Source organism: Balaenoptera musculus, chromosome 7 (assembly GCF_009873245.2).
Source record: "Balaenoptera musculus isolate JJ_BM4_2016_0621 chromosome 7, mBalMus1.pri.v3, whole genome shotgun sequence".
NCBI classification, from domain to species: Eukaryota; Metazoa; Chordata; class Mammalia; order Artiodactyla; family Balaenopteridae; genus Balaenoptera; species Balaenoptera musculus.
Window position 1 is genome coordinate 108809882 of NC_045791.1, and position 24744 is coordinate 108834625.

A 24744-nucleotide genomic window follows, 5' to 3' on the forward strand; every position below is an offset into this window, starting at 1 on the left:
ACCTGCATTTTCTGAATTACTGCCCAGTGATATTCCTTATACAAAGGTCATTTTTCTCATTTCCCTTTTCCCATCAGAGATTCCTTCAAAGATCATTATTTTAATGCTTGGATATTTTTAACCCCTTCTCTGGGACACTTTAAAGTCTTGGAGAGCATTTTGATTTTTCCAACTGTGAACAACTAGGAAACCAGGAGAAAGGACATTGCCTTCCAAGCTGCAATTTCATTTGTAACCATTTAAAGAAATTTCTGCCAATGATTTATGTTCAGCTTTGTCATTAAGAAGGGAGTCTGTCTTTCAAAGAGATGGAGTGTCTTATTTTATTACCCTCTTTAACCAGGGTAAACCAGACCACGGTCATTATTATTATAATGTAATTTGCCTCTCTTTTTTAAAGATGTTTTATACCCACAGTGGGGAGAATCAGGGCCTTTCATTTCTGAGCACCTTGGCTTTACTGAGTCACGGCTGCAGATGTGGCTTCTGAAGCAGACTCAGGATGCTTCCGCATCTCCTGTCGATGGGGACTGAGGACACCTGTCACCTACAAAGCTCAGGAACTCGGTTTCAGAACACACATTGGGGGGGCATGTGTGGCTGAATGGACAAACGCATCTCCAAATTTTGCGTAAAATCACAGTATCTCAAGTCAGACCCTGAATATATGCCAGGTCATCGGATTCAGGAAGGTGGGGGACAGCACTGGCCTTTTCTGTTTCACACCCTTGCCAGATGCCTCCCAGCTCTCTACTCTGTGAAAACAGACAGCGTTACCTCGGCCTGATGCAAACACCAGCCTTAAAATGCTGCCCCTTTTCTCTCGATAGATGTGTGCCATCAAAGGCCAGAGTTCTCTGTGAGAGGAGGACTCACTGAGCACCTTAGGCGCCTGGTGAACAGGTGTGACAGTGTACAGCATGGAAATAGTATCTACAAGAAATAGCTGGAGGGGAAAATACAGCCTCAGCTGAGAATGGGCTGTAAGGTGTTCTAGCTGCCCGTGGATAATTAAGAATTGGTAGCAATAGTAGACATACATATACATACATATGCCCTAGAGATTATAGAGGTAGACAGAGGCAGACGGACACATCTCTGTATGTGTACACACACACTCCAGGTGCCAATAGAAATTGTTAAACACACTTTGAATACTTGGGCATCTAACCAAAGGGAATAAAACCCCAATGATGCATTATGCTAATCAGACAGTAGCAATTAATAAATTATAGTTTATGATTAAGTAGTAAGCAATTGTTTCACAGCAAATAATTTGACATAAGATGGTTCCATTCGTGAATAATTTTTACACAAAAATCAAGCTTATTCTAAGTGCCCTCTGGGATTTATTTGGCTTTAGCCATTACATGAAATGTATGCATCATAAGCCTTAAAACCACGTACATCCTTTTACCTGGCGCTCCTATTTTGAAGAATTCATCCGTAGTCAATAATCACGAATTTGTGCAAAGAGTTAGCAATAAGCATATTCACAGTACTGTTGATGGCAGACAAAAATTGGAAACAGTCTAAATGTCCATCAAAGAAAACTTTGTAACTAAGTTATCATAAGTGGAATGTTATGCAGCCATTTAAAATGATGCCAGAGTTGCTCTGACCCTTTTCCTAAGGAGTCTTGGTGCTGAAAGACTGAAAATCAGTAACATATGTAATAGCTACCTTCCAAAATCAAATTTAAACACATAGAAAAACAAAACTTCTGAATATCTATCACATCAGAAATAAATAAAATTAAATAAAATAATGCCAGGGACTACGTGATGGCATTGAGAGATGACACTATGTCATTAGGCTGAAAAGGCAGATTCCAAAGCAATGTATACCATGCTGGCTTTTTTTTTTAAAGCATATCTATCTGTATACATGTGCTTTTTTTAAAAAGGCTAGAAGAATAGATACCACAATGTTAATAAAACTTAGCTACGGTAGTTTATAATTTTTATGTTCCTCTTTTCCCCGCTTTGTGTTCTCCTAACTTGCTTAGAGAAGACAAGTAAGCGTACGTTGAAGCATAAACACCCCCAGCCACACGCACGTGTGGTCCCCTGACGAGGAATCACGAGATGTGGCTTAGGGCACGAGTCTCTCATCTGACGCGTCTTAACAGGTGGTGCCAATCCGTTCTCCACCCACTAGGCTCCATCCTAAAGACATCTAAAGCGGGGTCCCTTGTTGAAACTGCCCTCGTGTTGTATTCGCTCACGGTCTGTTCGGTGTCTCCCAGGCGTTATTAGCAGGTGTATACCCATTGCTCGGAGTTCTCATATCTCGCGTTTGTATGTCTTCCTGTATGCCAGTCCCGACTGACCAGCCAGAGTGAGGCCATGGCCTTGCAGTCGATACGGAACATCCGAGGGAACTCCCACTGTGTGGACTGCGAGACCCAAAGTAAGTGTGAGCCGGGACGGGGGGGGGGGGACGGGGGGGGGACGGGGGAGGGGGAGGGGGCGGGGCTTGGCCCTTGGCAGAGAGGGATGGGGGGGTCTGACACAGCACGCGTTGCAGCAAACCCACGTCTGTCATCGGGCGTGGAAGGTTTATCACATGATTTAATGGCTGTTAAGGAATTGAAATATTTTTGTTTGGACTTCATTCTAACACAGTGCCCTTCACACAAAGGCCTCTCTGATGGCACTGTAATTCTTTTTTGTTTGTCTGTTTGATTTTTTTTTTTAATTTTATTAAAGTGTAGTTGATTGACAATGTTGTGTGCACTTCTGCCGTACAGAAAAGTGATTCAGCTAGACCCGTGTATATTCTTCTTCGTATTCTTTTCCATTCTGGTTCATCACAAGTCTTGCTTATGCCTCAGGCATCCCCATGAGCGACAGCCACACCACAGATGCTAGGGGTTAGGCCACCTGCCCAGATCCTGTGCCACATCCAGAAATCAACCTTTGGCTTGATCGACGATCATATGTTTGTTTGCTTTTTCCGTAAAAATAGAGTACAGTTGGTTAAATCCTGCCCAGAGATTTCTGGGGTTTGTTTTCTTTATTTCAAAATCATATGTTCTAGATTTTGCTATCAAATGGTATCTTTTTATTTTATCTTGAATTCACTACACACTAAAAGCGTTTGGTTGAACTGACAGACTTCATAATTACGCTTCGTGCCTTGGAGCAACCCGGTTTTCCTCCATGCTGTCCGCTGTCCAGGGAACGATGCCACGTTCCCTTTGAGAAAGTCCTTTTGTAGTTCATATCCTTGATGTGAAGGACTTACTTCTCATTCTTCACCTTCCAGCCCTGGCACAGTGCTGGGCCCGTTCAGTAAAGTTTTTCCAATCATGTATTTTTGCTGTTGTTGAGTCCAGTTGAAACAAAATGAAAGGTGCCAGCACCAGGCTAGGGTGTGAGGTGGCCCTGGCGTCCCGAGCCTGAAGCCCAGTGGGCGAGGCCTGGACCCAGTGGCCACAAAGCCCGGGGCCACGGAGAAAGGCCGTTGGGGGCACCCAGCAACTCAGAGCAGACCTTGTGCAGAAAATGGGCAGGATTGGAGCAGGTGGGGAGGGAGTCACTGTGAGTCAGGGAAGCAGCAGGACGCACAGCTGAATGGCTCTGGTTTGTTCAGGAAAAGAGCAACAGCTGGCCAGGCAGAATTTGTGTGACCTAGCAGGAAGAACTCAGGATTGTCACAGATAAAAGGGCAGAGCCACCTGGGAGAGACCACTGGCTGGCAGGGCAGGTAAGGGCAGGACAGCAAGGCCACGTCTGCAGCCTCCAGGTGAAAGAAGGGGTCTCCTCTTCAGGTATCTTGGGGGACTTTTTTCTTTTTTTTTAAATTTATTTATTTATTGTTGACTGTGTTGGGTCTTCATTGCGCACAGGCTTTCTCTGGTTGCGGTGAGCAGGGGCTACTCTTCGTTGCGGTGCGCGGGCTTCTCATTGCGGTGGCTTCTCTTGTTGCGGAGCACCGGCTCTAGGTGCATGGGCTTCAGTAGTTGTGGCTCTTGGGCTCTAGAGCACAGTCTTCAGTAGTTGTGGCGCACGGGCTTAGTTGCTCCGCGGCATGTGGGATCTTCCCAGACCAGGGATGGAACCAGTGTCCCCTGCATTGGCAGGCGGATTCTTAACCATTATGCCACCAGGGAAGCCCTTGAGGGACTTCTTTAAAGCATCTTCTTTTGTTTGAATTTTTAAATGTTACTTTCAGTATGTGTCATGACATGAAGTTAGAAGAGAGAAGTCGTTATTTGAAGTGTGTTTTTATCAGGAAGTTTTAAAGTAAGTTCTTTAAAAGCACAAAATCGGAGACATATCGGAACCTCCATTAGGAGAAACGTCTGCAATGGTTTCCACTATCATCTACAAGATTGTTTTAACGGGAAGATTCCATGGCTCATGAGCTTCGTGGTGTGTGGCCAGTTGGAGGTCGACAGAACATTCTGAGAGCCGGGTTGGGCGGGCGAGTGCCCAGGTGAGGTGGAAGAGGGAGGTTGGGGGAGGCTCCGGGGCCAGTTTGTTTAGAGTGAGGCCACCTGAGTAGGAATCCAGGGACAAAGTGTGACAAATCTGGAGAGAAAAGAGGTCTTAAACTCCCATTCCTTAAACACATTATCTGCCAGGTCTGTGTCCAGTCCCACCATGCACCGTCTCTTTCCATTCTTGTGACTGTAATAGTTGTTGCTACAGTGTGTCCCACTTATAGGGTGACATGAAGAGTCTGAAGGGTCAAGTTATATATCCCAGGTCATCATAAGAGCCAGTCGTGTAGCAGGATTCAAACTAAGCCCTTGGCTGCCCTGCTGTGTTTTCTCAGAGGACAAGGGGAAGGTCAAGGGGCTGAGGTCAAGGACATGAGAGATGACACATTGGCAAAGGTGTTTTGTTTTTTATGTATTATTATTATTATTATTAGGGGCATCTGTTTCCTCTTCCCAACCAGACAGTCTCTGAGGTCACAGACCCCTCTTCTTGTGTGCCCCCCACCATGGTCTCTATCACCACCTTCCTGCCTTTGTATTAGATATTAAGTAAATGACTGGCTGATTTCTGCTGAATGAGCATAAGGCCACTCCTGGTCATTTGCCATTTCCAGAGTGATTCCAAATAAATATGATGTCAGCTACCTGGTTTTCTGTTGACTCCTCAAGTGTACCTGGAGTAAATATTGATTATTCTTGCATGATGTAAGCCTTATTTGCTTCTGTCAGTGGTGAAAGCCATTGACTGTCAAGGTCAGCCCCGTCTTTGCAATTCAGCTGGTGATTCTAGCATGAAGCCAGCCCTGGGTCCGAATCCTGTCTTCTGACTGTGTCAACCAGTTTCACACAGGGAGTGATCCCACTCAGGGGTCCCAGTGCTGTTCTCTGGACTCATTCAGTGCCCTTGGTGCAGTGTCACAGCCCAAAGCCCATTACCATTTATTCCGAGAATGAGGGTCGATCATCCTGGGTAGTAACCTAACCAAAGGACCGTGTCCGCCATCTTGCCAGCAGTGAAGGATGGAGAAACGGGAGTTGCTTTGGTGGTTGCCCTTAAATAAGATCACTGAAAATCACACTTTTTCACTGTAGTGTGCCTTTCTTTCATCTTTGAAATTTGCAAACGTGCGCATCATGTCACTAAAAACTTTGATGTGCCCGTGGTTGCAGAGGTGGTCACATGGGACCTGGTAGCTTTGGGAATGACCCAGCTGTCCCTCAGCACACCTTCTCTTTCCCACTATCAGCTGCCATCCACAGTAGGCGCCAAGTCATGCCTGATTTTGTTTCCATGTGTGTCTGCCTGCTCAAGGGGAGTGCCGCTGTGGAAGTATCCAAAAGCGCATCTTTCTCTCCAGACCAATGCTTTCAGTTGTTTCCAAGGCTTTGGTTAAAGCCAGTTGTTTGAAAGTTGCCGCCAACATGTCAGATCTTTTGAGATGCCTAAGACGGTTCCAAGTTCCGGCCAGGGAGCATTTTCAAGCCATGTGATTCTAGGGAGGGACTGTTGCATGGGAAGTCTGATTGGCCGTTTTGTTCCTGAGACCTAAGGACGGTTGGGATGAGTGATGACGGTCTCATTGCATATGGCGCCCTTTTCCTCTTCCCACAGATCCCAACTGGGCCAGTTTGAACTTGGGAGCCCTCATATGCATTGAGTGCTCAGGGATCCACCGGAATCTTGGCACCCACCTTTCTCGAGTCCGATCTCTGGACCTTGATGACTGGCCCATTGAGCTTATCAAGGTGATGTCGTCCATTGGGAATGAGCTGGCCAACAGCATCTGGGAGGAGAGCACCCAGGGGCGGACGAAGCCCTCGCTGGACTCCACGAGGTAGGGACACGGGACGGCGTGTGGTTACGGGGCATTCTGCAGGCAGTTCAACAACCAGAAATGACCTTAATGACACCCACCACTGGAACTGCCCCAGCAACCAGTGGGAAGCTGATTGCCCCAGACAGAAACATCTGTATTAAAAATTGCTGTTCCGCAGACATGGATAATTCAAACTCCTTAATTTTTTAAGCTTGTTTTTACACTTTGGGGATTCCTCTCCCTCTCTTAGAAATGTATTAAGCTTCTAACCTTATGAATATATCACTTTAATTAATACACTTCTAATAGGCATAAGCTAGGCTGTTAGCACTAATTACGAATTTTGGATTCTTTAATTTTGTTATTCTTATGTCTTTGATAAGCATCTACTCCATTGGTTCCCCTCTCCCCCCGACCCCCACTAAGTGAGTTTATAGTAACCAAATGTATTTTATTTTCTAAAATATATTTCTAACACATTTAATCAACCAAGTATGGCGTAACTTATGGTGGCTTCTCATTAATGTTAATTGTTACCCATGTAAAAAACGCATTTATTTTGAGGCCATTCCGTTTCTCATTTTTCATTTACAGCAATTATAAGCCATTTTTTTAGTACACATGCATATTTAATGTACCTAAGAGGTGGTAAAATGGCACGTTTTCTGAGAAAGCCTCTTTCACAGAGGCAGGATGGACCGTCCTGTCTCCACGGCTGTTCGGGGAGGTGGGGGGCATCCCAGCATCTGAAGCAGGGGCACGGGGTGGTGGGCTCAGCCTTCAGTTCTCAGGTGTGTGCAGAGGTGAAGGGGGAGAAGAGGTCTCCCAGCATCAGCACGGATCTGTTTTGCTGGGGATCAGACAACAAGGAAACCCAGGTGTCCGTCCGTGGTCAGGCCACATGCAAGGGGTAAGAAGTTGGTTTCCACCGCTAATAACATGGAAAATCGGTGGGCTTCATTTCATCAACACTAAAAAGTGAATTTGTGGTGCCCCCTTCGGTTCACTTGAGAGAATGAAGCTGGTGTCATTAACCCTGCCCTTCCTATTAGGTGCTCTGTGGGGAGGGGACGGGGGGTGGGCAAGAAATGTGCACAAAGTACATCTGTTTAAAATCGAGCAGGTTGGCGCTAGGAGCTCTTTATATATAAGTTATGCTGTGTAATATGCATGCGGGCAACTGTCTTACAGACTGAAGAAATGATACACTTCTACAGTTTTTTAATTTTGATTTAACACTAATATAGAAATCCACAGGGTTGTCCACTAGGAGCATTCTTAAAGGATTAATTCATGTTTTAATGTCTATTTTTGCATACATATAGTTTCCTTGGAGGGTATTTAGATCTGAAAAAGAAAAATGATTGGAAATCGGATTGAGTTTAATGTGTGAATGCAGAAAACATTAAAATAAGTTGGGAAAAATTAACTTTATACATTTTACTGTTTGCGTGTAAAAGGAGCATATATACTATTTTTAATACATGAATTAGAAAAGTTTGGTTGTTTTTCCATCTATCACAATTAGAAACCATTTAGAATGATTACAAAGACATAGGTTAATTTATTAACTTGGAAATATTATATAATAATTTCATCTTCATAAGTGAAGACGGTGTATGTAAAGGTATTTTATCCTTCTAACTTGTACATTTGAATTAAGCTCTTGAGTATGTAACTTCCTGTTCTGTGTAGTATTATACACGTCGTATCTTTACACTTTAGAGACATTTGAGTCTTTCTCACAAGTGGAGTCACTGCTGTGAAATCTCTGCAGTGAGGTGATGTGGTTACGTCGTATTTCCAGCGGTAACTTTGGGGTTTCTAAGTTCTGTCCACCTCTAAGAAGATAAACATGTTTGAGAATTGAATAGACCTTTGTGCTTTAGTAATTCTCCCAGGGAGTTTTATTTTTAATTAAATTCAGCAAATATTCATTGAGTGCTTCCTCATAGAAAAGAAGTGATGGCTAGGTGATGACCGTAAGTCTGCGGTGACTGGTGAATGTTCTCAGGGCCAGCCGAGGATGCCAGGACTCGGTGGCGTTCATAGACTGGAGGGATTTGCGGTGCTCCAGGAGGTCCAGGAGAAATGTCATCTGAGCTGACTTTAAACTGTGCTGTGATCTCCAGGCCTGGGGGCGCGGGGAGTGTGTGTGCTGGAGGATGGGAGGGAACTCCACCCAAACAGGAACGTGGAAGCCTCAGGGCCCATGGGGAGCTGGACCCTTGAGCACAGTGAGGAGTGGGGACGGGCAAGGCCACAGCAGAGCAAAGGCCTGGTGAGCCGGGCTGCTGTGTTAACAGCGACGCTCGGGGTTGGGCAGAGGGTGGGTTGTCGGATCTCCTTCTGTGTTCGTGTATGTCCCACCTGTTCCGAGGACTAGAGTCAGTCAGCGGCATCCTAGGAGAGGATGGGGACCGGCAAGGAGGTCGTTGGAAGGCTGTGGTCCCGGTGGAACCTGGGCAAAGCCTCAGATACACTCGAAGACCACTCAGTGTAATTGTAAAACAACAGTCCAGATCCCCACCTCCTTCACTACCTCCTGCAGTTTCCTCAAACAGAATTAAAATCCCAAAGTTTGGGCTGGAACGTCCACGTGGAATTCAGTCTGCGGTGTGAGAATGGATATCTAGTCTGGTTCCTGCCTCTCCGAGACAAGGAAAGACGCGCCCTCCCACCCACCCCGCCTCGCTCCCTCTGCAGGACCTGTGATCACTAGCACAGAGAGCTGGACGGTTCTCTAATGTGGCCCTCAGGTAATACTAAAAAGAAATATTTTAATAAAATTTTATCTCTATCTGAGGAAAAGCCAAGTGCAATATATCCAGTCTAATTCTTTGAAAAAGGGCCCAGCTGTTTTCCCGAGAAGCTCCATCCATTCTGTCTTGTTCAGAAGATTCATTCTGACAGTGGAATATAATTAGAAATGTGCCATACCTCCCCCAGCGCACAGACACACACACACACACACACACACACACACACACACACACACTCAGGACCGTGGGGAAGTAGAACACGACAGATCCTCCTCCAAAGAAACAACCGAAACCACCTCGCGTTGGTGTCACCCAGGCAGGCTCCTCTGACCAGCCGTCTGCCCTACTGCTTGCTGTGCCTTCACCCCTGATTAGGGCAGCTTTGGACGGCACGTAATTGGTTCCAGCGATTCTCAGCTGCCCTGAGAACTGCCGTTCAAACTTGAACAGCTTTGAGATCAATCGAAGCTGACGGCGGCAAAGCAGTATTGACTTCCCATTCCTAAACCGGGGAATCATTAGTCAAGAAAAGCATCTTTTAATTACTCCCAGGAAGAAAAAAGAAAATCTTTTTGGATGGATTCTGCAACAACTGCCATTTTTTTTCCAGTGCATTCGATATTAAATTTATTGTCTCAGGAGGGGAGAGGATGCCCTTCGTCCCCCTCTGTAATGGAGGTTTAATTTGGAGAAAGGAGCAGGTAGAGAAGATCGATGCTATAACAATTAACTGCCTCTGGGGTGGAATCAGAATTCCCCTCTAATTGCTATTGATACCATTTAAGCACACACTTAAAATATTGATTGTAAATGGTGCTGCTGAAGTAGGGGAGAAGTGGTAACAGAATGAACTAGGTGTTAGGGGCTTAAGGGGGGCAGTTTGCTGTCGGCGGGACGGTCTGCATGTGAGTTGGTGTGTTGCATCTTAGAGTACGTTGTCCTGTGGAGTTGGACGCGGGGCCTGGAGCCACCAGGCAGGGCTCTGGTTCCAGTGTCAGGACACAGCTCAGAGGTAGAGATGTTAAAACAGTCACGTGCATATTTCCAGAGTGCGTGAACAAATGGGTGAATGATAGAAAGAGGAAACTGGTCAGCTTGGAATACACGTGTCGGGGGGGTGTTGCATCCTCAGGGCCTCAGAACTCCTCGTGTGTTTGTGAGTGAAATTCCCAGCACACGGTGAAGCCATCTCAACAAACCTCTCTGTGTACCCTCTCACGCTCGGCCGTGCACTGGTGTTTTCGGGGCCGGTCTGCATCACTTAAGGCAGGTCCTTCTTCTTGATTCTCATCCCCCTTTCACTTAGAAGCTTTCTCGATTGACTGCAGGGAAAATAATTTCCCACCAGGACCGATCGGAGCTCTCTGGAGCCGCATCCCTCTTGGCAGAAGCCGAGCTCAGCTGGGCTGTGTGCGGCTTTCTGTCTTCATCTTCCATCTTTGTGTCTCCGAGTCGAGGGCTTTGGCCCGGGAGGGACCAGGGACCAGTTGCTCTTTGCATTTCAGGGCAGGTATCCTGTTTACAAGGTGGTTTGGGGCCTGCCGATTTGGTCTAGGAAATCAAAGGAACCTGGAAGTAGAGAGCTGTGTCCTCAATTCCATGAAAGAGCCCCTGGGAGAAGCTCTAGGCCCAACTGAAATCACCCGTCACCTCTTTGATCCCACATGGAAGGGGACCGAGTTTGCTGATTTAGCGTATGTTCCCTTCCCTCTCTTAGCATCCTTTCTCCGGGTTTCGTTATTTGTCAGTCCACCTGCGCCCCTAAACTCCCCGCTTGTGTTTAACCTCTAAAAAGATGTCACTTCAGGAGGAAGATTGGGGGCCGGACGTCAGAAATCTGCGTGGGAGAGACTGGCTGCTCGCTTCCAGGCGGAGCGAGTCTGCCCGGTGATCCAAGTTCCGTGTCCTTTTGATTTCCGAACGCCACTTTCATCTTATTTATGCACATGGAGATATTGATAAAGGGGAAATGTATCCAAACTGAAAATAATTGGATCCCCACCGCTAACTCTGAGATATTAAAAGCAGCACCACTTGGCCACGTCTCTGTCTCGTTAGGTTTGATCATAAGATCACAATATAGTAATCTCAGGCTCAAATTTCTGGCATAAAGATGCACTGATCCAAATGTGGCCTCAGGGAACATAAGGACCCACGCAGTCCCAGGATTGTCTCATCTTATTATTTTTCAACAGTTCTTGGCCCTGCTGAGGTCAGTGTTTTGTCTCTTTGGAGTGTTCCTCTATGCTTGACACCTTCTCCTATTTTCTTTCCTTAAAAAAAAGAAAAATGGGCAGGGGGAGAAATAGGGGGGGGATAAAAAAAAAAAGGACTTTGCAGTGATGACCAGAACCCATCTGCAGTTGGGTGGCATCTGCTCCCCACATGTCACTTCCCTCATTAACAAGCAATTGAATTAATTAAATGCTACTCAGAACACGCATAACAAGCTACCGGCAGTGTCCAAATTAGCACTGATAATCAAGGATGATTTCCTTTATTATCCTGCTAAGTGGTGTGCAGACTCTGATCTCCCTGTCTGCCCTCATCTATTTACATACCCCCAGCTTCTGCCTTTGGAAGCGGAGGTTATCTTACCTAGTTAATTTGCCAGGATCACCGAGCATGGCGGATTGATGCCCTGCCGCCGCTGCCACTACCACCGCTTGGCCCCCTCCCCGCCTGCCCTCCCCCAGCCCCAGCCTTTGTATCTCAAGCTCACTGATAAATTAAAGGCCACCCCTGTGGTCTCTCAAGTGAGTAATAGAGGCAGAAATTTCATTTTGCAACTGGCTGATTTAATGATCCAAAGGGTAATTAATGGCCTGATTATCTTAATGTTAAATATGTCCGGCAGCAATTACTGTGACCTCCCGCTTGTCAAGGTCCGGGCTGTGCTCTTCTTTCAATTAAGTTCTCTGGGGCTTAATGGTATGAATAAACTCCTGATTCTATCATCCCGGACGGACGCAGAGGGTTCAGGGAGCTGGGGGCTCGTTTGGAGTTTTAATCAGCCTGTCTTCGACTCTGGCGATCAGAGTTAACAATTATAACAAGGACGGCCTCACTTTCTTCTTCCCCGTGCAGGACCCCATCTCCACCTCCCCTCCATCCACCCTTTTGTGTTGTTGTTGTTGTTTTATTTTATTTATTTTCTCTTATGTATTTCCATGCTCGGAGGGAGAATTCTGTTTGCGGAGGGAGCCGCTGTGCTCCATGAGGCTAGTCTCTTCCAATATAAATTATCATGTGAGCGCTGTGGTTTTTCTGTTTGACAGGCTTAATTAATTGGCAGGAGCCCCCGAAAATGACAGTGCCACTAATTGCAACTCAGAGTGCATTTCTGTCATCGTGGCGCGCCTGTCAGCGGGCATGCCCTGGCCCCAGCCGCCGGAGCGGGGCCCACCCTCCCGGCCTCGGGTCCAGGCGGGGACAGTGTCCGGAGTGAGCGGGGACAGTGTCAGGCTCCGAGGAGCCCTGGGTTTGCAGGCACGCCATCCGCATGCAGGAGCGACACTTACTGCCAATAAAGTTCACACGTCCGCGGCTCTGCAAACCCAACAGCTGCCCGGGGACCTCGGATTTGACTTAAGATATTTTAGGGACTTCTCGGAGTAGGCCGCCTTGGAATCAGACCCCGAGAGCCGTAACTCATCCACCCTCCTTGACCGGATGGTCCTCATTAGCACGTTGCTAAATGTGCTTGGGTTTACCCGAGCTCTGCACCCAGATCAGAAATATTCCACTATCAATATTAAGTCAGTTAGGGAAATGTACACATGAGACGTGCATTAACACTGCCTCGAAAATAATAGCTGTAGATTACGGTTGACAACAGCTAGAGCAGTTCCCCTGGTAAACTGCAGGCAGGGAGCGTGGAGGGGATCTGCGCATCGGCAGTGCTCTCCGATTAAGCTCTCAGGATAGACGAGCCCTAATTATAAGAAAGGCGGATCTAACAAGATCCTCCATAAGGTGAAGTAAAACGCGATCCGCGTTCTGCAGCATAACTGTTCCTTCCAGTTGCCTTTGAAGCAGATGGATGAAATGGTGCTGTTGGTTTATTACGTCCTCCTGCCACACACAAACCTGTCTTTTATTTGATCCTGCAGGAAACCAAATGTGGTAGCCGGCTTTGCGACCGGAGAGCTGTCTTGGGTTGAAAACCCCTCTCATTTACTCTCTGAAATGTAGCCGTGGAGACAATCAAGGAATTTTTTTATTTTTAAGAGTTTTTATCATCATTGGCAGCTGAAAATGCTAGTCATCTACCAGCATCAGTTGCTTGTAGGTGCCCTGACCACTTCTGAGCCCGCGTCCATAGATGAGGCAATGTAATGTGGAGGCGAACTGTTAGGCTTGAATTCTAGATCATGGGAGCCCTTCTACACAGGGGCCTATAAATACTCTAAAACAACTGCCTCTGTTTTGATTCCTCCAAAAGTAGAGCATTTTCCAGAAGGTCATTTCTCTCAGTGGTGTTTTGATCATTTTGCACCAGAAACCTTCTCTCTTCTGAGGAGGGTCCTGCTTTCTTCTTCCTAACAATGAAGAAGAGGCAGAAGCAAACAAACCTGGGTCCAGAGTTCACAGTGTACTGGGTGCTTTTTCTTAGGACAGAGCCATCCTACGACATGGGATGACCCCAGTTTCCCATGTGAGAAGACTGTGAGGTCAGGGTCCTGGAGTCATTTGTCTAGGGTCACCCGGGACTAGGGGACAGATCGCTTGAACCCAGGACCTGACTCCTGACACTCATCCCTGGTCCTTCTGCTGCTCCCGTCCTCTTTCTGCTCAGCATCATATGGCCACATCCCATGGTCAGCTGTGGCATCTAGAGGTACCACTGTGTTTACCAGTATACGTTCCCTCTCCTCCCCTTGGCCCCAGCTCATACTCCTACCAGCCATTAGTGTGTCGGTGTTTATATATTGTTAGTGTAAATTTATTATGTATAATAGCATAACTGCAATGCCTTTCCACTTATAAAATCGAGTAGCCTCATTCATGGTAACTTAAAGATAATAAAGCATCATTCATTTTAGTTTGCATTCATACAGCAAACCTGATCAAGTCACTCAGTCATGATTCTAAGGTCTTAATTTTCTGCAGTCAGTGCTAATCCTTAGAGCTCCTCTGGAAGACAGTGCTGAGACCTAAATATACAGATCAGACAACATAGTCACACGGTTCGAGCCCCAGCTTTTCACGGAACCACATCCTTCTCCTGCCTGAACCTCCCTCTGTTCATGTCCCTGACCCAACACCGTCTGTTGAAAACATTTAGCTTGTATTTCCAAAAGCTTCACAATCGTATTTATTATCTGCGTGATGAAATATGGAGCCAGACCAGAGGATTTCTAGTCCTGGTTTCATAACCAGCATCTTCTGTGATTTTGATTTTTAAAAACCAGGGCATTTTCTCATTTGTAAGTTGAAACTAGTCATTAGTCCACCCACTTAATTATGTAGATTTAATGCTAAAAGAAAATACTATTTATGAAGTTTCCTGGGCTCTTTATCTGGAAAACTCAGTCAGCTTTGTGCCTGGGTCCTGCATGCTGGCGGTGAGAGAGGCAAGTGGCCCGTGCGCTCTCAGGTGCTGGGGAGGGTCTGCTGATGTGGAATATGTGGTCCGGGTTTATTTTTGCTTTGTACCGTGGTTTATTGCAGCATCAGCAAGGCACGTTCTTGGACTCCATTCCAAGTGTATCCCTGTGGTGGGACCCAACGATGTGTTTTAACTCTCTAGGTGATTCTTATGCATATTAAAGTTTGAGAAGCACTGGTCTACACCAAGCAGTATACACAAATGCCCACAACCCGCCTGGAGTCCCTCTCACTGTCTTAGCCCAAGTCCCTGGACTTTATGCCTCATTTCTTAAGACCCAGGTATCTGTCCTCTTTCTTTACCGTACTCTATATCCAATATGCCATCTCAAAGGTGCTACAACCCACAGAGAACATCTCTTTGTCTGCCCCCATTACTAGAAGATTATATACTGTGATCAAATGTCATTTTCCCCAGGAATGCAAGGTTGGTTCAACACACAAAAATCTGTCAAAGTAGTATACCACATTAATAGAATAAAGGACAAATGCTACACACTCATTTCAAGAGATGCAGAAAATACATTTGACAGAATTCAATACCCCTTCATGATACAAACACACAGCAAAGTAGGAATAAAAAGAAACTTCCTCAACCTAATAAAGGGTGTCTATGAAAAACCCACAGCTAACATCAAACTTAATGGTAAAGTACTGAAAGCTCCCCGCTTAAGATCAGGAACAAGACAAGGACATCCACTGTCAACACTTTTCTTCATCATTGAAGTTCGAGCCAGAGAATTAGGCAAGAGAAAGAAACCAAAGGCATTCAGATTAGAAAGGAAGAAGGTGAAATTATATTTGCAGATGATGTGATCTTATGTATAGAAAATCTAAAGGAATTCAAAATAAACTATTAGAGCTAATAAAGGACCTCAGGAATATACAAAATTCAGTTGTACTTCTATACATGAGAAATGGACAATTCCATTTACAATATTAATATACTCAAGAATAAATTTAACCTATATACTGAAAACTACAAAGCATCTTTGAGAGAAATTAAGGAAGACCTAAATAATTGGCAAGACATCCATGTTCATGGATTAGAAGACTTAATATTGCTAAGATAGCACTCCCCAAATGATGTATAGATTCAACACAATCCCTTTCAGAATTACAGATTTTTTTTTTGCATAAATGGACAAGCTGATCCTACAGTTTATATGGAAATTCACAAGACCTTCAGATAGGCAAAACAATCTTGAAAAGGAATAACAAAGTTGGAGCACTCGTATATCCTGATTTCAAAACTTACTACAAAACTACAAGAATCCAAGATTGTGATATTGACATAAGAATAGACATATAGATTGATGGTATAGAATTGAAAGTCCTGAAATAAGCTCGTCCCCCTATGGTTAATTGATTTTCAACAATTCATTGGGGAGAGAATAGTCTTTCAACAGGTGGCGCTGAGACAACTAGATATCCACATACAAAAGAATGAAGCTTAGACCCCATCTCGTGGCGTATACAAAAACTAACTCCAAATGAGTCAAAGACCTAAGTGTAAAAACTGAAACTATAAAACTTTTAGAAGAAAATAGAGAAATAAAATAGATAAATTGGACTTCATCAAAATTAAAAATTTTAGTGCTTCAAAGGACAATATCAAGAAATTGAAAACAGAGAATGAGTGAAAATATTTGAAAACCATATATCGAATAAGAGTCTAATACGCAGAATGTATAAAGAATGTATACAGTTCAGCAACAGAAGACAAGTAACTCAGTTTTAAAACGTGCAAAGGATTGGAATAGACATTTCTCTAAAGAAGATATACAAATACCCAATAAGCACATGAAAAGATGCCAGACATCATTACTGATTAGGGAAATGCAAGTCAACCCACACTGAGATACTACTACACACTCACTAAGATGGCCATAATAAAAAAGAAGGTCAGTGGCAGGTGTTGGTGGGAATGTACAGAAATATGAACCCTCATGTACTGCTGGTGGGAATGTTAAATGACACAGCCACTTTGGAAAAGAGTCTGGCAGTTCCTCCAAAAGTTAAACATAGACTTACCGTATGACCGAGCAATTCCTCTTCTATGTATATACCTAAGAGAGATGAAAACACATGTCCATGCAAAAACTTGTACGTGAGTGTTCATAGCAACATTATTCATAATGGCCAAAAAGTGAAAACAAACCAAATGTCCATCAAATAATGGATATACACCAACTATGCTTCAATAAAATAAAATAAAAAATTTTAATGATGAATGGGTAAACAAAAGATGGTACATCCATACAATGGAATGTTATTCAGACACAAAAAACAATAAAGTACCATACGTGCTGCAACTTGGATGAACCTTGCAAACATTATACTAAGTGAAAGGAGCCAGACACAGAAGACCACGTATTGTATTATTCCATCCATATGGAGTGCCCAGAGTAGGCAGATCCGTAGAGATGGAAGGTAGATTAGTGATTGCCAGGGGCTGGGGGATGAGGGGCAGTGGTGTCCAGGGAGTGACTGCTTAAAGGGTACAGGTTTTTTGGGGGGGAGATAATGAAAATTGTCTGCATTTCCATGATGGCGATGGCTCTACAATCTTGTAAATAAACTAAAAGTCCACCAGAGCCTACACATTTACAGCATGAATTGTAGGAAATGTGAAAAAGCATATGAATTGTGTCAATTTTTTTTAAAAAAAGAAGGAATTTCCAAGGAGAACAGATGGGGCAGGGCATTCCACAAAGAGGGAACATTCTGGGCACAGAGGCAGAAACACACGAGGGTGGCTGAAGCCGGATGGTGGGGGAAGGTGGGCCTGGCCAGCATGTCTGCCCTTCATCTGGCTCGGGGAGCTCGGGGAGCTGGGGGAGCTGGGGGAGGGGCTCGTCCAGCATAGAGCTCTGAGCAGGATTTGCACTGCTGCCAAAACCCCCTGCACTTGCGGGGGGCAGGCCAAAGGAGGGTGAGGCCAGGTAGAAAGAGGTGCGTCATGTCCAGGTGAATTGGTGAGTTGGAATCAGTGATAATCAGTGATATGAGGGCCTTCCAGAGCCTTGAGAGGCCAGGCATGTCACAGCCATTGGCTCCTGGAATCCACAGGACAAACTGATGTCTTTCCCCATTTAATAGACAAGGAAACTGGCCTGAGAAACTCAGCCTGTGAATGCAGGAACCAGAATCCAACCCAGGTCCTGCCGGCTGCACAGCCCTTCCTCAGGAGGCATTTGGACCAAAGGGATCTCGGGGGCATAACATCATCAGGGCTCACCCCAGCTGGGGGCCTGGGGAAGGACAAGCATCCAAGGTGATACTTAGTTTTCTCTCTTGGGCCATTGGGTGGATGGCGAGGCCTTTAAATGACAGGCAGAGCAAATAAAAGGTAATTTCAGCTGTAAAATCCTGGCAGTTTGATTTCGTGTTAATAAAGGTGGACATTGCACCCATTTATGCCCCGTGGTTTTGACGAGGTGGTCAAGCATGGCCGAGGCCCAGCCTTGCCTGTCCGGTCGTGGCTTTGGAGCAGGGTCTCTGGGCTTCAGGGCGTACCATCCCAAGCCAGCGGGACAAAGCAAGCTTCTCCCAGCTTCAGAGTCCCGATTTCTCCAAGAAATTGCTTGAGGCCCTGGAGAGTGGGCACAGCAGTGGCAGCAGCACTAAAGCTTCAAATAATTAAATGTCATTTGTAACTGATACAAAATTTCATCAACCTGGGGTCCGGAAGATAAACATTACCTGGAGCACACAGCACTCAATCTTAGGACTCACATGAAAAGCATCTGTAATGTGCGTGATCTTATGCAAATGACCCTTGAGGACGAACACATAACCGTGGTGACTTAGCTGTGACTTTCTCCTCAAGGACCTCCACGTGCTGCCCCATGTGTTTTCACACTGATCCTCACGATCTTAGTGAAATTAGGAGAGGTCTGTGTTTAAGATCAGAGAAGAGGACCCCAGGCAGGGAAGGTGACTCCTATAATCTCACACAGTGCCTGTGAGCAGGCTGAACTTAGCTCACAGACTGGTCACCTGGAGGCACCGAAGAGAAGTCGACTTGGGAGCGTGGAATTCTGCCTGCAAATGACCACGGTCCTTGTGCCAGCCCTTCTCAACCCTCTGGTGGTTTTCAGCCCAGGAAGCATTTGGAAATGACCATGGGGCGGTGGGGGCGGGTATGACTGTCATTTAGTCCTAGGGGCCTGAGATCCTGAAGCCCCGGACGGTCCTACAAAAGCGAGAATTGCTTTGCCCAGAATGCCAGTAGCACCCCTGCTACGGAGCAAGGAAGAGACGACCCAAAACAGCCCTCACCTCCTGAGATCATTAGCGTCTTCTAAAGAACTTGTGCGAAGGCCTCTAAGAATCCAGTTACTTTCCCCGGAGATTTCTCCTGGGCGTGTGGAATGGATAAATCAAGGAAGATGAATATGTTCTCATTCTAGAATGTCAGACTCTACCTTTCCAGATGCGTTAAATGAAAATAAGAATGATGACCTATTCCGTAGGGTTTCAGAGGAACCATAATAGAGGCTCAATAAATCCTTGAGAGCTTGTATTTTTAATTATTTGTTTCCCGAAACTAATGTTGGGGCTATGCCACATGGCAGATAAAAGGGAAGAGAAAGCAAGTGGCCAGCCAAAGGTTCCGTGGAGTGTCCATCCACACACGAAACAGGGCTGACGTCAATACTTAGAGATTATGACATGACATCACAGTTAAAAGATGGAGCAGGACGCACAGCCCCGTACGGCTGTGTGCAACCCAGACTCACTTAACAGTCGGAAGACGGTCTGGAGACCTGTACGGCGTAGGGCATCCTAGCACTGTTTACAGAAGCAGTGTCCCTGGGACAGAGGAGGTAAAAGTAGGATTCCGATCCCACCGAGGCTGCTCTAATCCAGTGCGAACAGCAGAAAATTATCTGTGATTTTAAAATTCTCAATCCTTCTGTTACAGTTGTGTCTGTGGACAGTTTTAGTTTCTAATGACCAGGTTTCTTCTTGACAAAGCGTGTGTGAGATTTTTTTAATCTCCTGGGATCAACCCCATTCTCCACAGTGGAACAAGAACCAGTGTCCGTGCCATGTGAGGAGGGGCACCTGGACGTAATTTCATCAGCAGTCCTGACAGAGGAGACCTCCACCCCATCAGGAGAGGACGCGTTTATCCCTAGACTCCGATGTCACAAAGCGGAGTGCCCTTTCCGCGTGAAGTCGGTGTCGAGGGGAGAAGAGTCTCTGTGATTAGGAGGTAGTGGTGAGGGATTAGAATGCGATCCTCGTTACGTTTAGGAACCTATTTCCGAGATGGCAAAGCACCAAGAGCCAAGAAGCAGTGAGGAGAGACGCGTCTGGTGCAGGGAGCTCCCGGGATGTTCTGTGACACCTGTGAGGTCCTGCGGTCAGAAGAGTTAAAACGCCCCCAGTTGGGCCCACGTGTTCAGTGATGACCACGAATGTGTGGTGATCCACGCAGGCCGCTGCCTCTTACGTGGTCATGGGGCTTATGAGAGGCCTTTCCAGCTAGAGATCTTACGGCCCAAAGCAAGGCGACCTTGGCCTCTCACACCCATCACACTAAAGCCATCAAGGCCAGAGACGAGCTGAGCCCCCAAGGCCCGGGGCAGCAGAAGCGTATCCCTAGCAGCTGGAGAAGGCTGGTGTTCTCCATGCTCCCTGCAAAGCACAACCTCCAGGATGGACGTGGCCCATCGGCGCTGCAAAGACCAAACGTGCCAGCTCATCCACTGCCTGCCCACTTCCGACAGCACCTGGTGCGGGCAGGCTGGCCCCTCCAGCGCTGGCCCACCCACGAGTTATAGCAGCCCCTGGCCTCCTAACGGCCCCGAGCGCAGCCGCTGAGTTCTTACACGGCGTCCGGATCTCTAAGTCTCCAGGAAACCCCTTGGAAAGCTGCAGTTGTTATCCCCAGGGTATAGCTGAGGACACGGAGGTCACACAGCAGGTACTTGGTGACAGGGAGTTTGCCCCCAAAGCCCACACTCTGAGCCTCAGTGCTTTGCTGCTGGGCTGTTGTGGGGTCAGTGACCAAAGGGAACTGCATGTGACACTGGACAACAGTGAGACACAGTACAGCTGCCATCAGGCTCAGCAGGATGCAGGATGACCAGGTGGCAGCGTGTCTGTGCCTGTGTCCCCCCCACCCCCCCCACGCCTCCCATCCATATCAGCTTGGGGCGGGGCCTCACCCTCTCCCACGCCCACCCCCTGCCATGTGGCACGTTGTCCTCTTTCAGCTGCTTGGGGACCGTGATGCCCTCTGAACATGGTGGAGAATGGTGGCCAGAAACACGACAGCCAACATTTTTAGTTTATTGTTCAGCCTCAGCAAACACCGAGGGACCACTGGTCAGTCTCCTTAATCTCCATCTCGATGCACTGAGTTCTAATTTCCCCAGATGCGTGTTGGTCACACCCGCCTTCCTCCTCGAGGTGAGGCATCACTAGTCGGCTTTGTCAAGTCTGCAGCCTGCCTGTGCCTTGGACTCCACGTCTGCTTTGGGAGAGGAGAGTCCTTCGAGCACTTTGTGTGAGGAAGGAGCAGGGAAGGGGGGCATTTTGTGGTGCTTACTGGAAATATCGAGCTCGCTTAGGCTTGTAACCCAGGCGCGGAAGGTTTTCTTCCTGACAGCAGCCTCCTTACTTGGAAGAAATCTCCTGGTGAGCAGGTGAAGTTGGGAGCAAGCCCGCTGGACAAAGGCAGGGAGACAGGCAGAGAGAAAGCCCGGAGGCCGGTTCATGGTCCTGGAGAGGCTCCTGGAAGGTGACGAGCAAACTGCCAGGCCCCAAGCGGTATTGTTGCTGTCACTTCAGGAACACCCATTCCTAATCAGGTTAGTCTCCTAAAGCATCTGGAGGTCAGGAAAGGTGCTTTCGGAAGTGTATTTTAAGGATAAACCAAGATAACAAGCATCATGGCTTTTCTCGTCCGTCCGTCTGTGGTGGCAGCTTCGGACAGCAGCTCTCGGGAGAGGACAGAGGCAGTAGCTATGGAAATGGCCCCAGCTGGGTTCTGGTCCTCGCGCCGCCCCCCAGCAGCAAGTTAGCAGACCACGGCCAGGCCTCAGTCTTGTCATCTGTAAACTGGGGGCAGTAGTGCCTGCTTCCCGAGGTGCTTGCGCGTTCCGATGAGAAGATGCAAGGGAAGCCCGCAGAGGCGCTGACTCGTCTTCCTGCGGCAGCAGGGGCGGAGGCCGAGATGAGGGCCCACCAGGCGCATTCCTCCGTCCTTCCAGCCCCGCGTCTCTGCGTGCCTCGCTCCTGACTCCAGCCTCTGACCTGGTCACCTGAAAGGTGGCAGGTGTGTCCTGCTTTCCCCCGGGTGTGAGTCTAGCCCACCTCATTATCCGGAGCACCCTTGGACCCTGTCTCCCCACACCCCGGGCAGGGTGGAGGCATTGGGAGGTGGGACCTGGGGAAGGTGGGCCCCTCCGGTGGCCCAGCAGCACCTCTCACCTGCCCCGCCACGCCCGATGGGGGCAGAGTGGGACCGGGAAGGGTGGCGGCTCCCAGGTCATCGTCTGAGCTCGAGGGGAGGCACGAGGGCCCAGGTGTGGATGGAACGGGTGGAGGAGGGTTGTTCTGGGACAAGGTGAAGGCCAAGCCTCGCTCCAGAGTTATTTTCTGCCCTCTTTAACCTGCAGCCACGCTGTCAAATGAGCCACATCTGCTAAGGGATGAGTCTCAAGGTCTGACGGTCACCCAGGATTAACTCCCTGCCTTTCTCCCCCGGACTCTCCAGGGAGGTAGCCTGGCGCCTTGCAGAGCCGTGGGAGGGGCACATGCAGATGAGGAGGCTGCTGGCCGGGGGGTGGGGGTGGGGGGGCTGCCAGGATGCTCTCCCCAGGGCATTGGGGAGCTGGAGCAGGTGACGCTACACCGGGTGCTAAGGGGTGTGGTCTGCGGCCACCGGACGGCACAGCTGTCCTTGCCACTGTGCTGGCGTGGAACCTGACCTCTGGGCCTCGCCTGCCCTCCTCTATAAATGCTAATATGCAGCTTCCCAAACCTACCGAGGTCCCTCCAGACACTGACTGGTTCCCTCACCTAAAACCTACTAGGCCAGGTAAAGCCAGCTGTGTTCATCCAGCGCATCCCTCTAAGTGGGCAAAGAACGTGATGTAGGAAACAAGGACTGTGGGCAGAGAGTCAGGCCCCAGGGAGGCGGCAAGCGACTTAGATCCTCCCCTGGCCACAGAGCAGGTGGAGGGAAGAAGGGGAACCCAGCAGGCGGCCTTGCCTCAGCAGCAGCTTCTCAAGTCAGATTTTCTTCAGACAGAAATCAGGCGGTTCATCTCCTGGAGGTAGATGCACTCTGGTGAGACGGACGTGAACATCCGACCTTATCACAGCTTCCTGAAATGTCCCTGGTTTCAACACAAGTTTGAAAAGGACTCTGTCCCTGATGTTTGCACATGTGGTTTGGAAATTGTGGTGCAGGGGGAGGCTGAATGACTTATTCAAGGGCAAGGAACACGGCCACTGGCTTTGAGCTAGGAGCCTGCGGTTCCCTGTGTGTCGTTCACCGCATTGTCGCGCCTGCTCAGTCCCCTGCACCCACCGGTCGCGCCTTATTTCTGAAACACACCCCCCCCTGCCGTTGGGTTTCATCTGGCTGTGAAGCAGTCATCAAAGGACGCTCCCCTAAACGATCTGTTCACAGGCAGCCTGGAAAGCTTTGCTGACATGTTGCTAACGCTCTGTCGGGCTCTCTGCAGAACAGAGATGGTGTTTGGCCAGCCCGCCGACACTTGGGTGATTATCGAAAGGAGCCCCACGGGGGGCAGAGCACGTAGAAACAGGAACAACACTTTTAATGTGCATATTGACAGTGAAATCCTGTTTCCCGAGGCGAGGGAGTGGGGTCCAGTTGTTGCCGGAACAGCCCGTCTCCCTGGTCCTTTTAAAAAGGGGGATCTTTTGACAGTTGCCACATGCTGAGTCCCAGAGTCCTGTGATGGCCAGCTGGGCGGTGGTTTAATGAGGGACCGAGGACCAACGTTCCAGCACTGGCTTTAGCGTGGCCTTCCCCAGGCCTAGTGCTGTCCATCAAACTCCTCATCTGCTGGGACACTCCTTTGGTCACTGAAGACAAACTTGCAGGTCACCGTGGCTTTTCCCCATGGTGCTTCTGCTGAGATTTGATGGAGTAGTTGTCTCGTGGTCAGGATGACCCCACGTCAGCGTGTGTCCAGTGATGTCAGCGTCACTGCTCGTGACCTTGGTGACTGTGCTTCCCAGCGTGACTTGCCCGTGCATCCTGCAAAACCCTGCTCCCCTGGCCTGACCCCTGGTCCACACTGTCTTTCCCTGTCATCACAGGGCCACCCTTTCCAAGCTTAGGAAAGGCCACTCACTTTGCAGATCCGTTTACTAAAGCACAGACTGCAGGATGCTTTGGCTTGCAGGACGCCCTGAACGTGCAAGGCCCATACCAGTCACTCGAATATCTTATTCTCAGTCCAAGTATGGACAGAAGACTCATTCAAAGTGTCCTTTTGGGATTGTTGAGATAAAGCATGAAATCTCGCAATTATTGGATGATTTAGTGAGGTGGGAGGGGTCATTTTTAAACATTTATATCAAGGTGTATTCTACATACAGTACACTGCACATCTGAGGGAGCCAAGGGTTCCAGCAGTTTTGACAACCACATGCACGTGTGTAACCCACACCCCTATTGGTATATTTCTCTTACCCCAGGAAGTGGCCTCGTACCCCTTCCAGTTAATCTCTCTGTTAAGCAATGGTCATGGATTTGCTCTCTATCAGGACAAGATTAGTTTTGCCTTTTCTAGAAATTTATGTAAATAGCATTATGGGGAATGTACTGTTCTTGTAGCTGACATCTATTCCTCAAAAAATGTACTGAAAAGGATTGGGGTTCTATCAGTGGTTTTTTTTTTTTTTTTGCACGGTTTATTCTTTCAAAGGCATATCTGAAATACAGTTTCTCATCAATGGTGGTTTTTAATTTTTTTTTAATTTTTTAATCACTAAGACCTAAGAGCTCGGTACATGTCAGATGCATGTACCAAGCTTGGTACGTGTCCAGGTGGGTCTGGTTCCAAAGCTGAGGTTCAAGTTCAGGCTCAGGTTCAACTGACCAGGG

General features: G+C 47.6%; 1 protein-coding gene across 10 annotated transcripts in view; it reads left to right on the forward strand.

The window, feature by feature from the left end:
* AGAP1 (ArfGAP with GTPase domain, ankyrin repeat and PH domain 1) overlaps positions 1 to 24744 on the forward strand; it is a 549508-nt gene that overhangs the window by 473269 nt on the left and 51495 nt on the right. For all 10 annotated transcript variants that reach the window (XM_036857335.1, XM_036857336.1, XM_036857337.1 and 7 more), the window contains 2 exons: positions 2322 to 2412; positions 6063 to 6285. In XM_036857335.1, coding sequence (XP_036713230.1) covers positions 2322 to 2412; positions 6063 to 6285 — 314 coding nt within the window. The remainder of the gene's footprint in view (positions 1 to 2321; positions 2413 to 6062; positions 6286 to 24744) is intronic.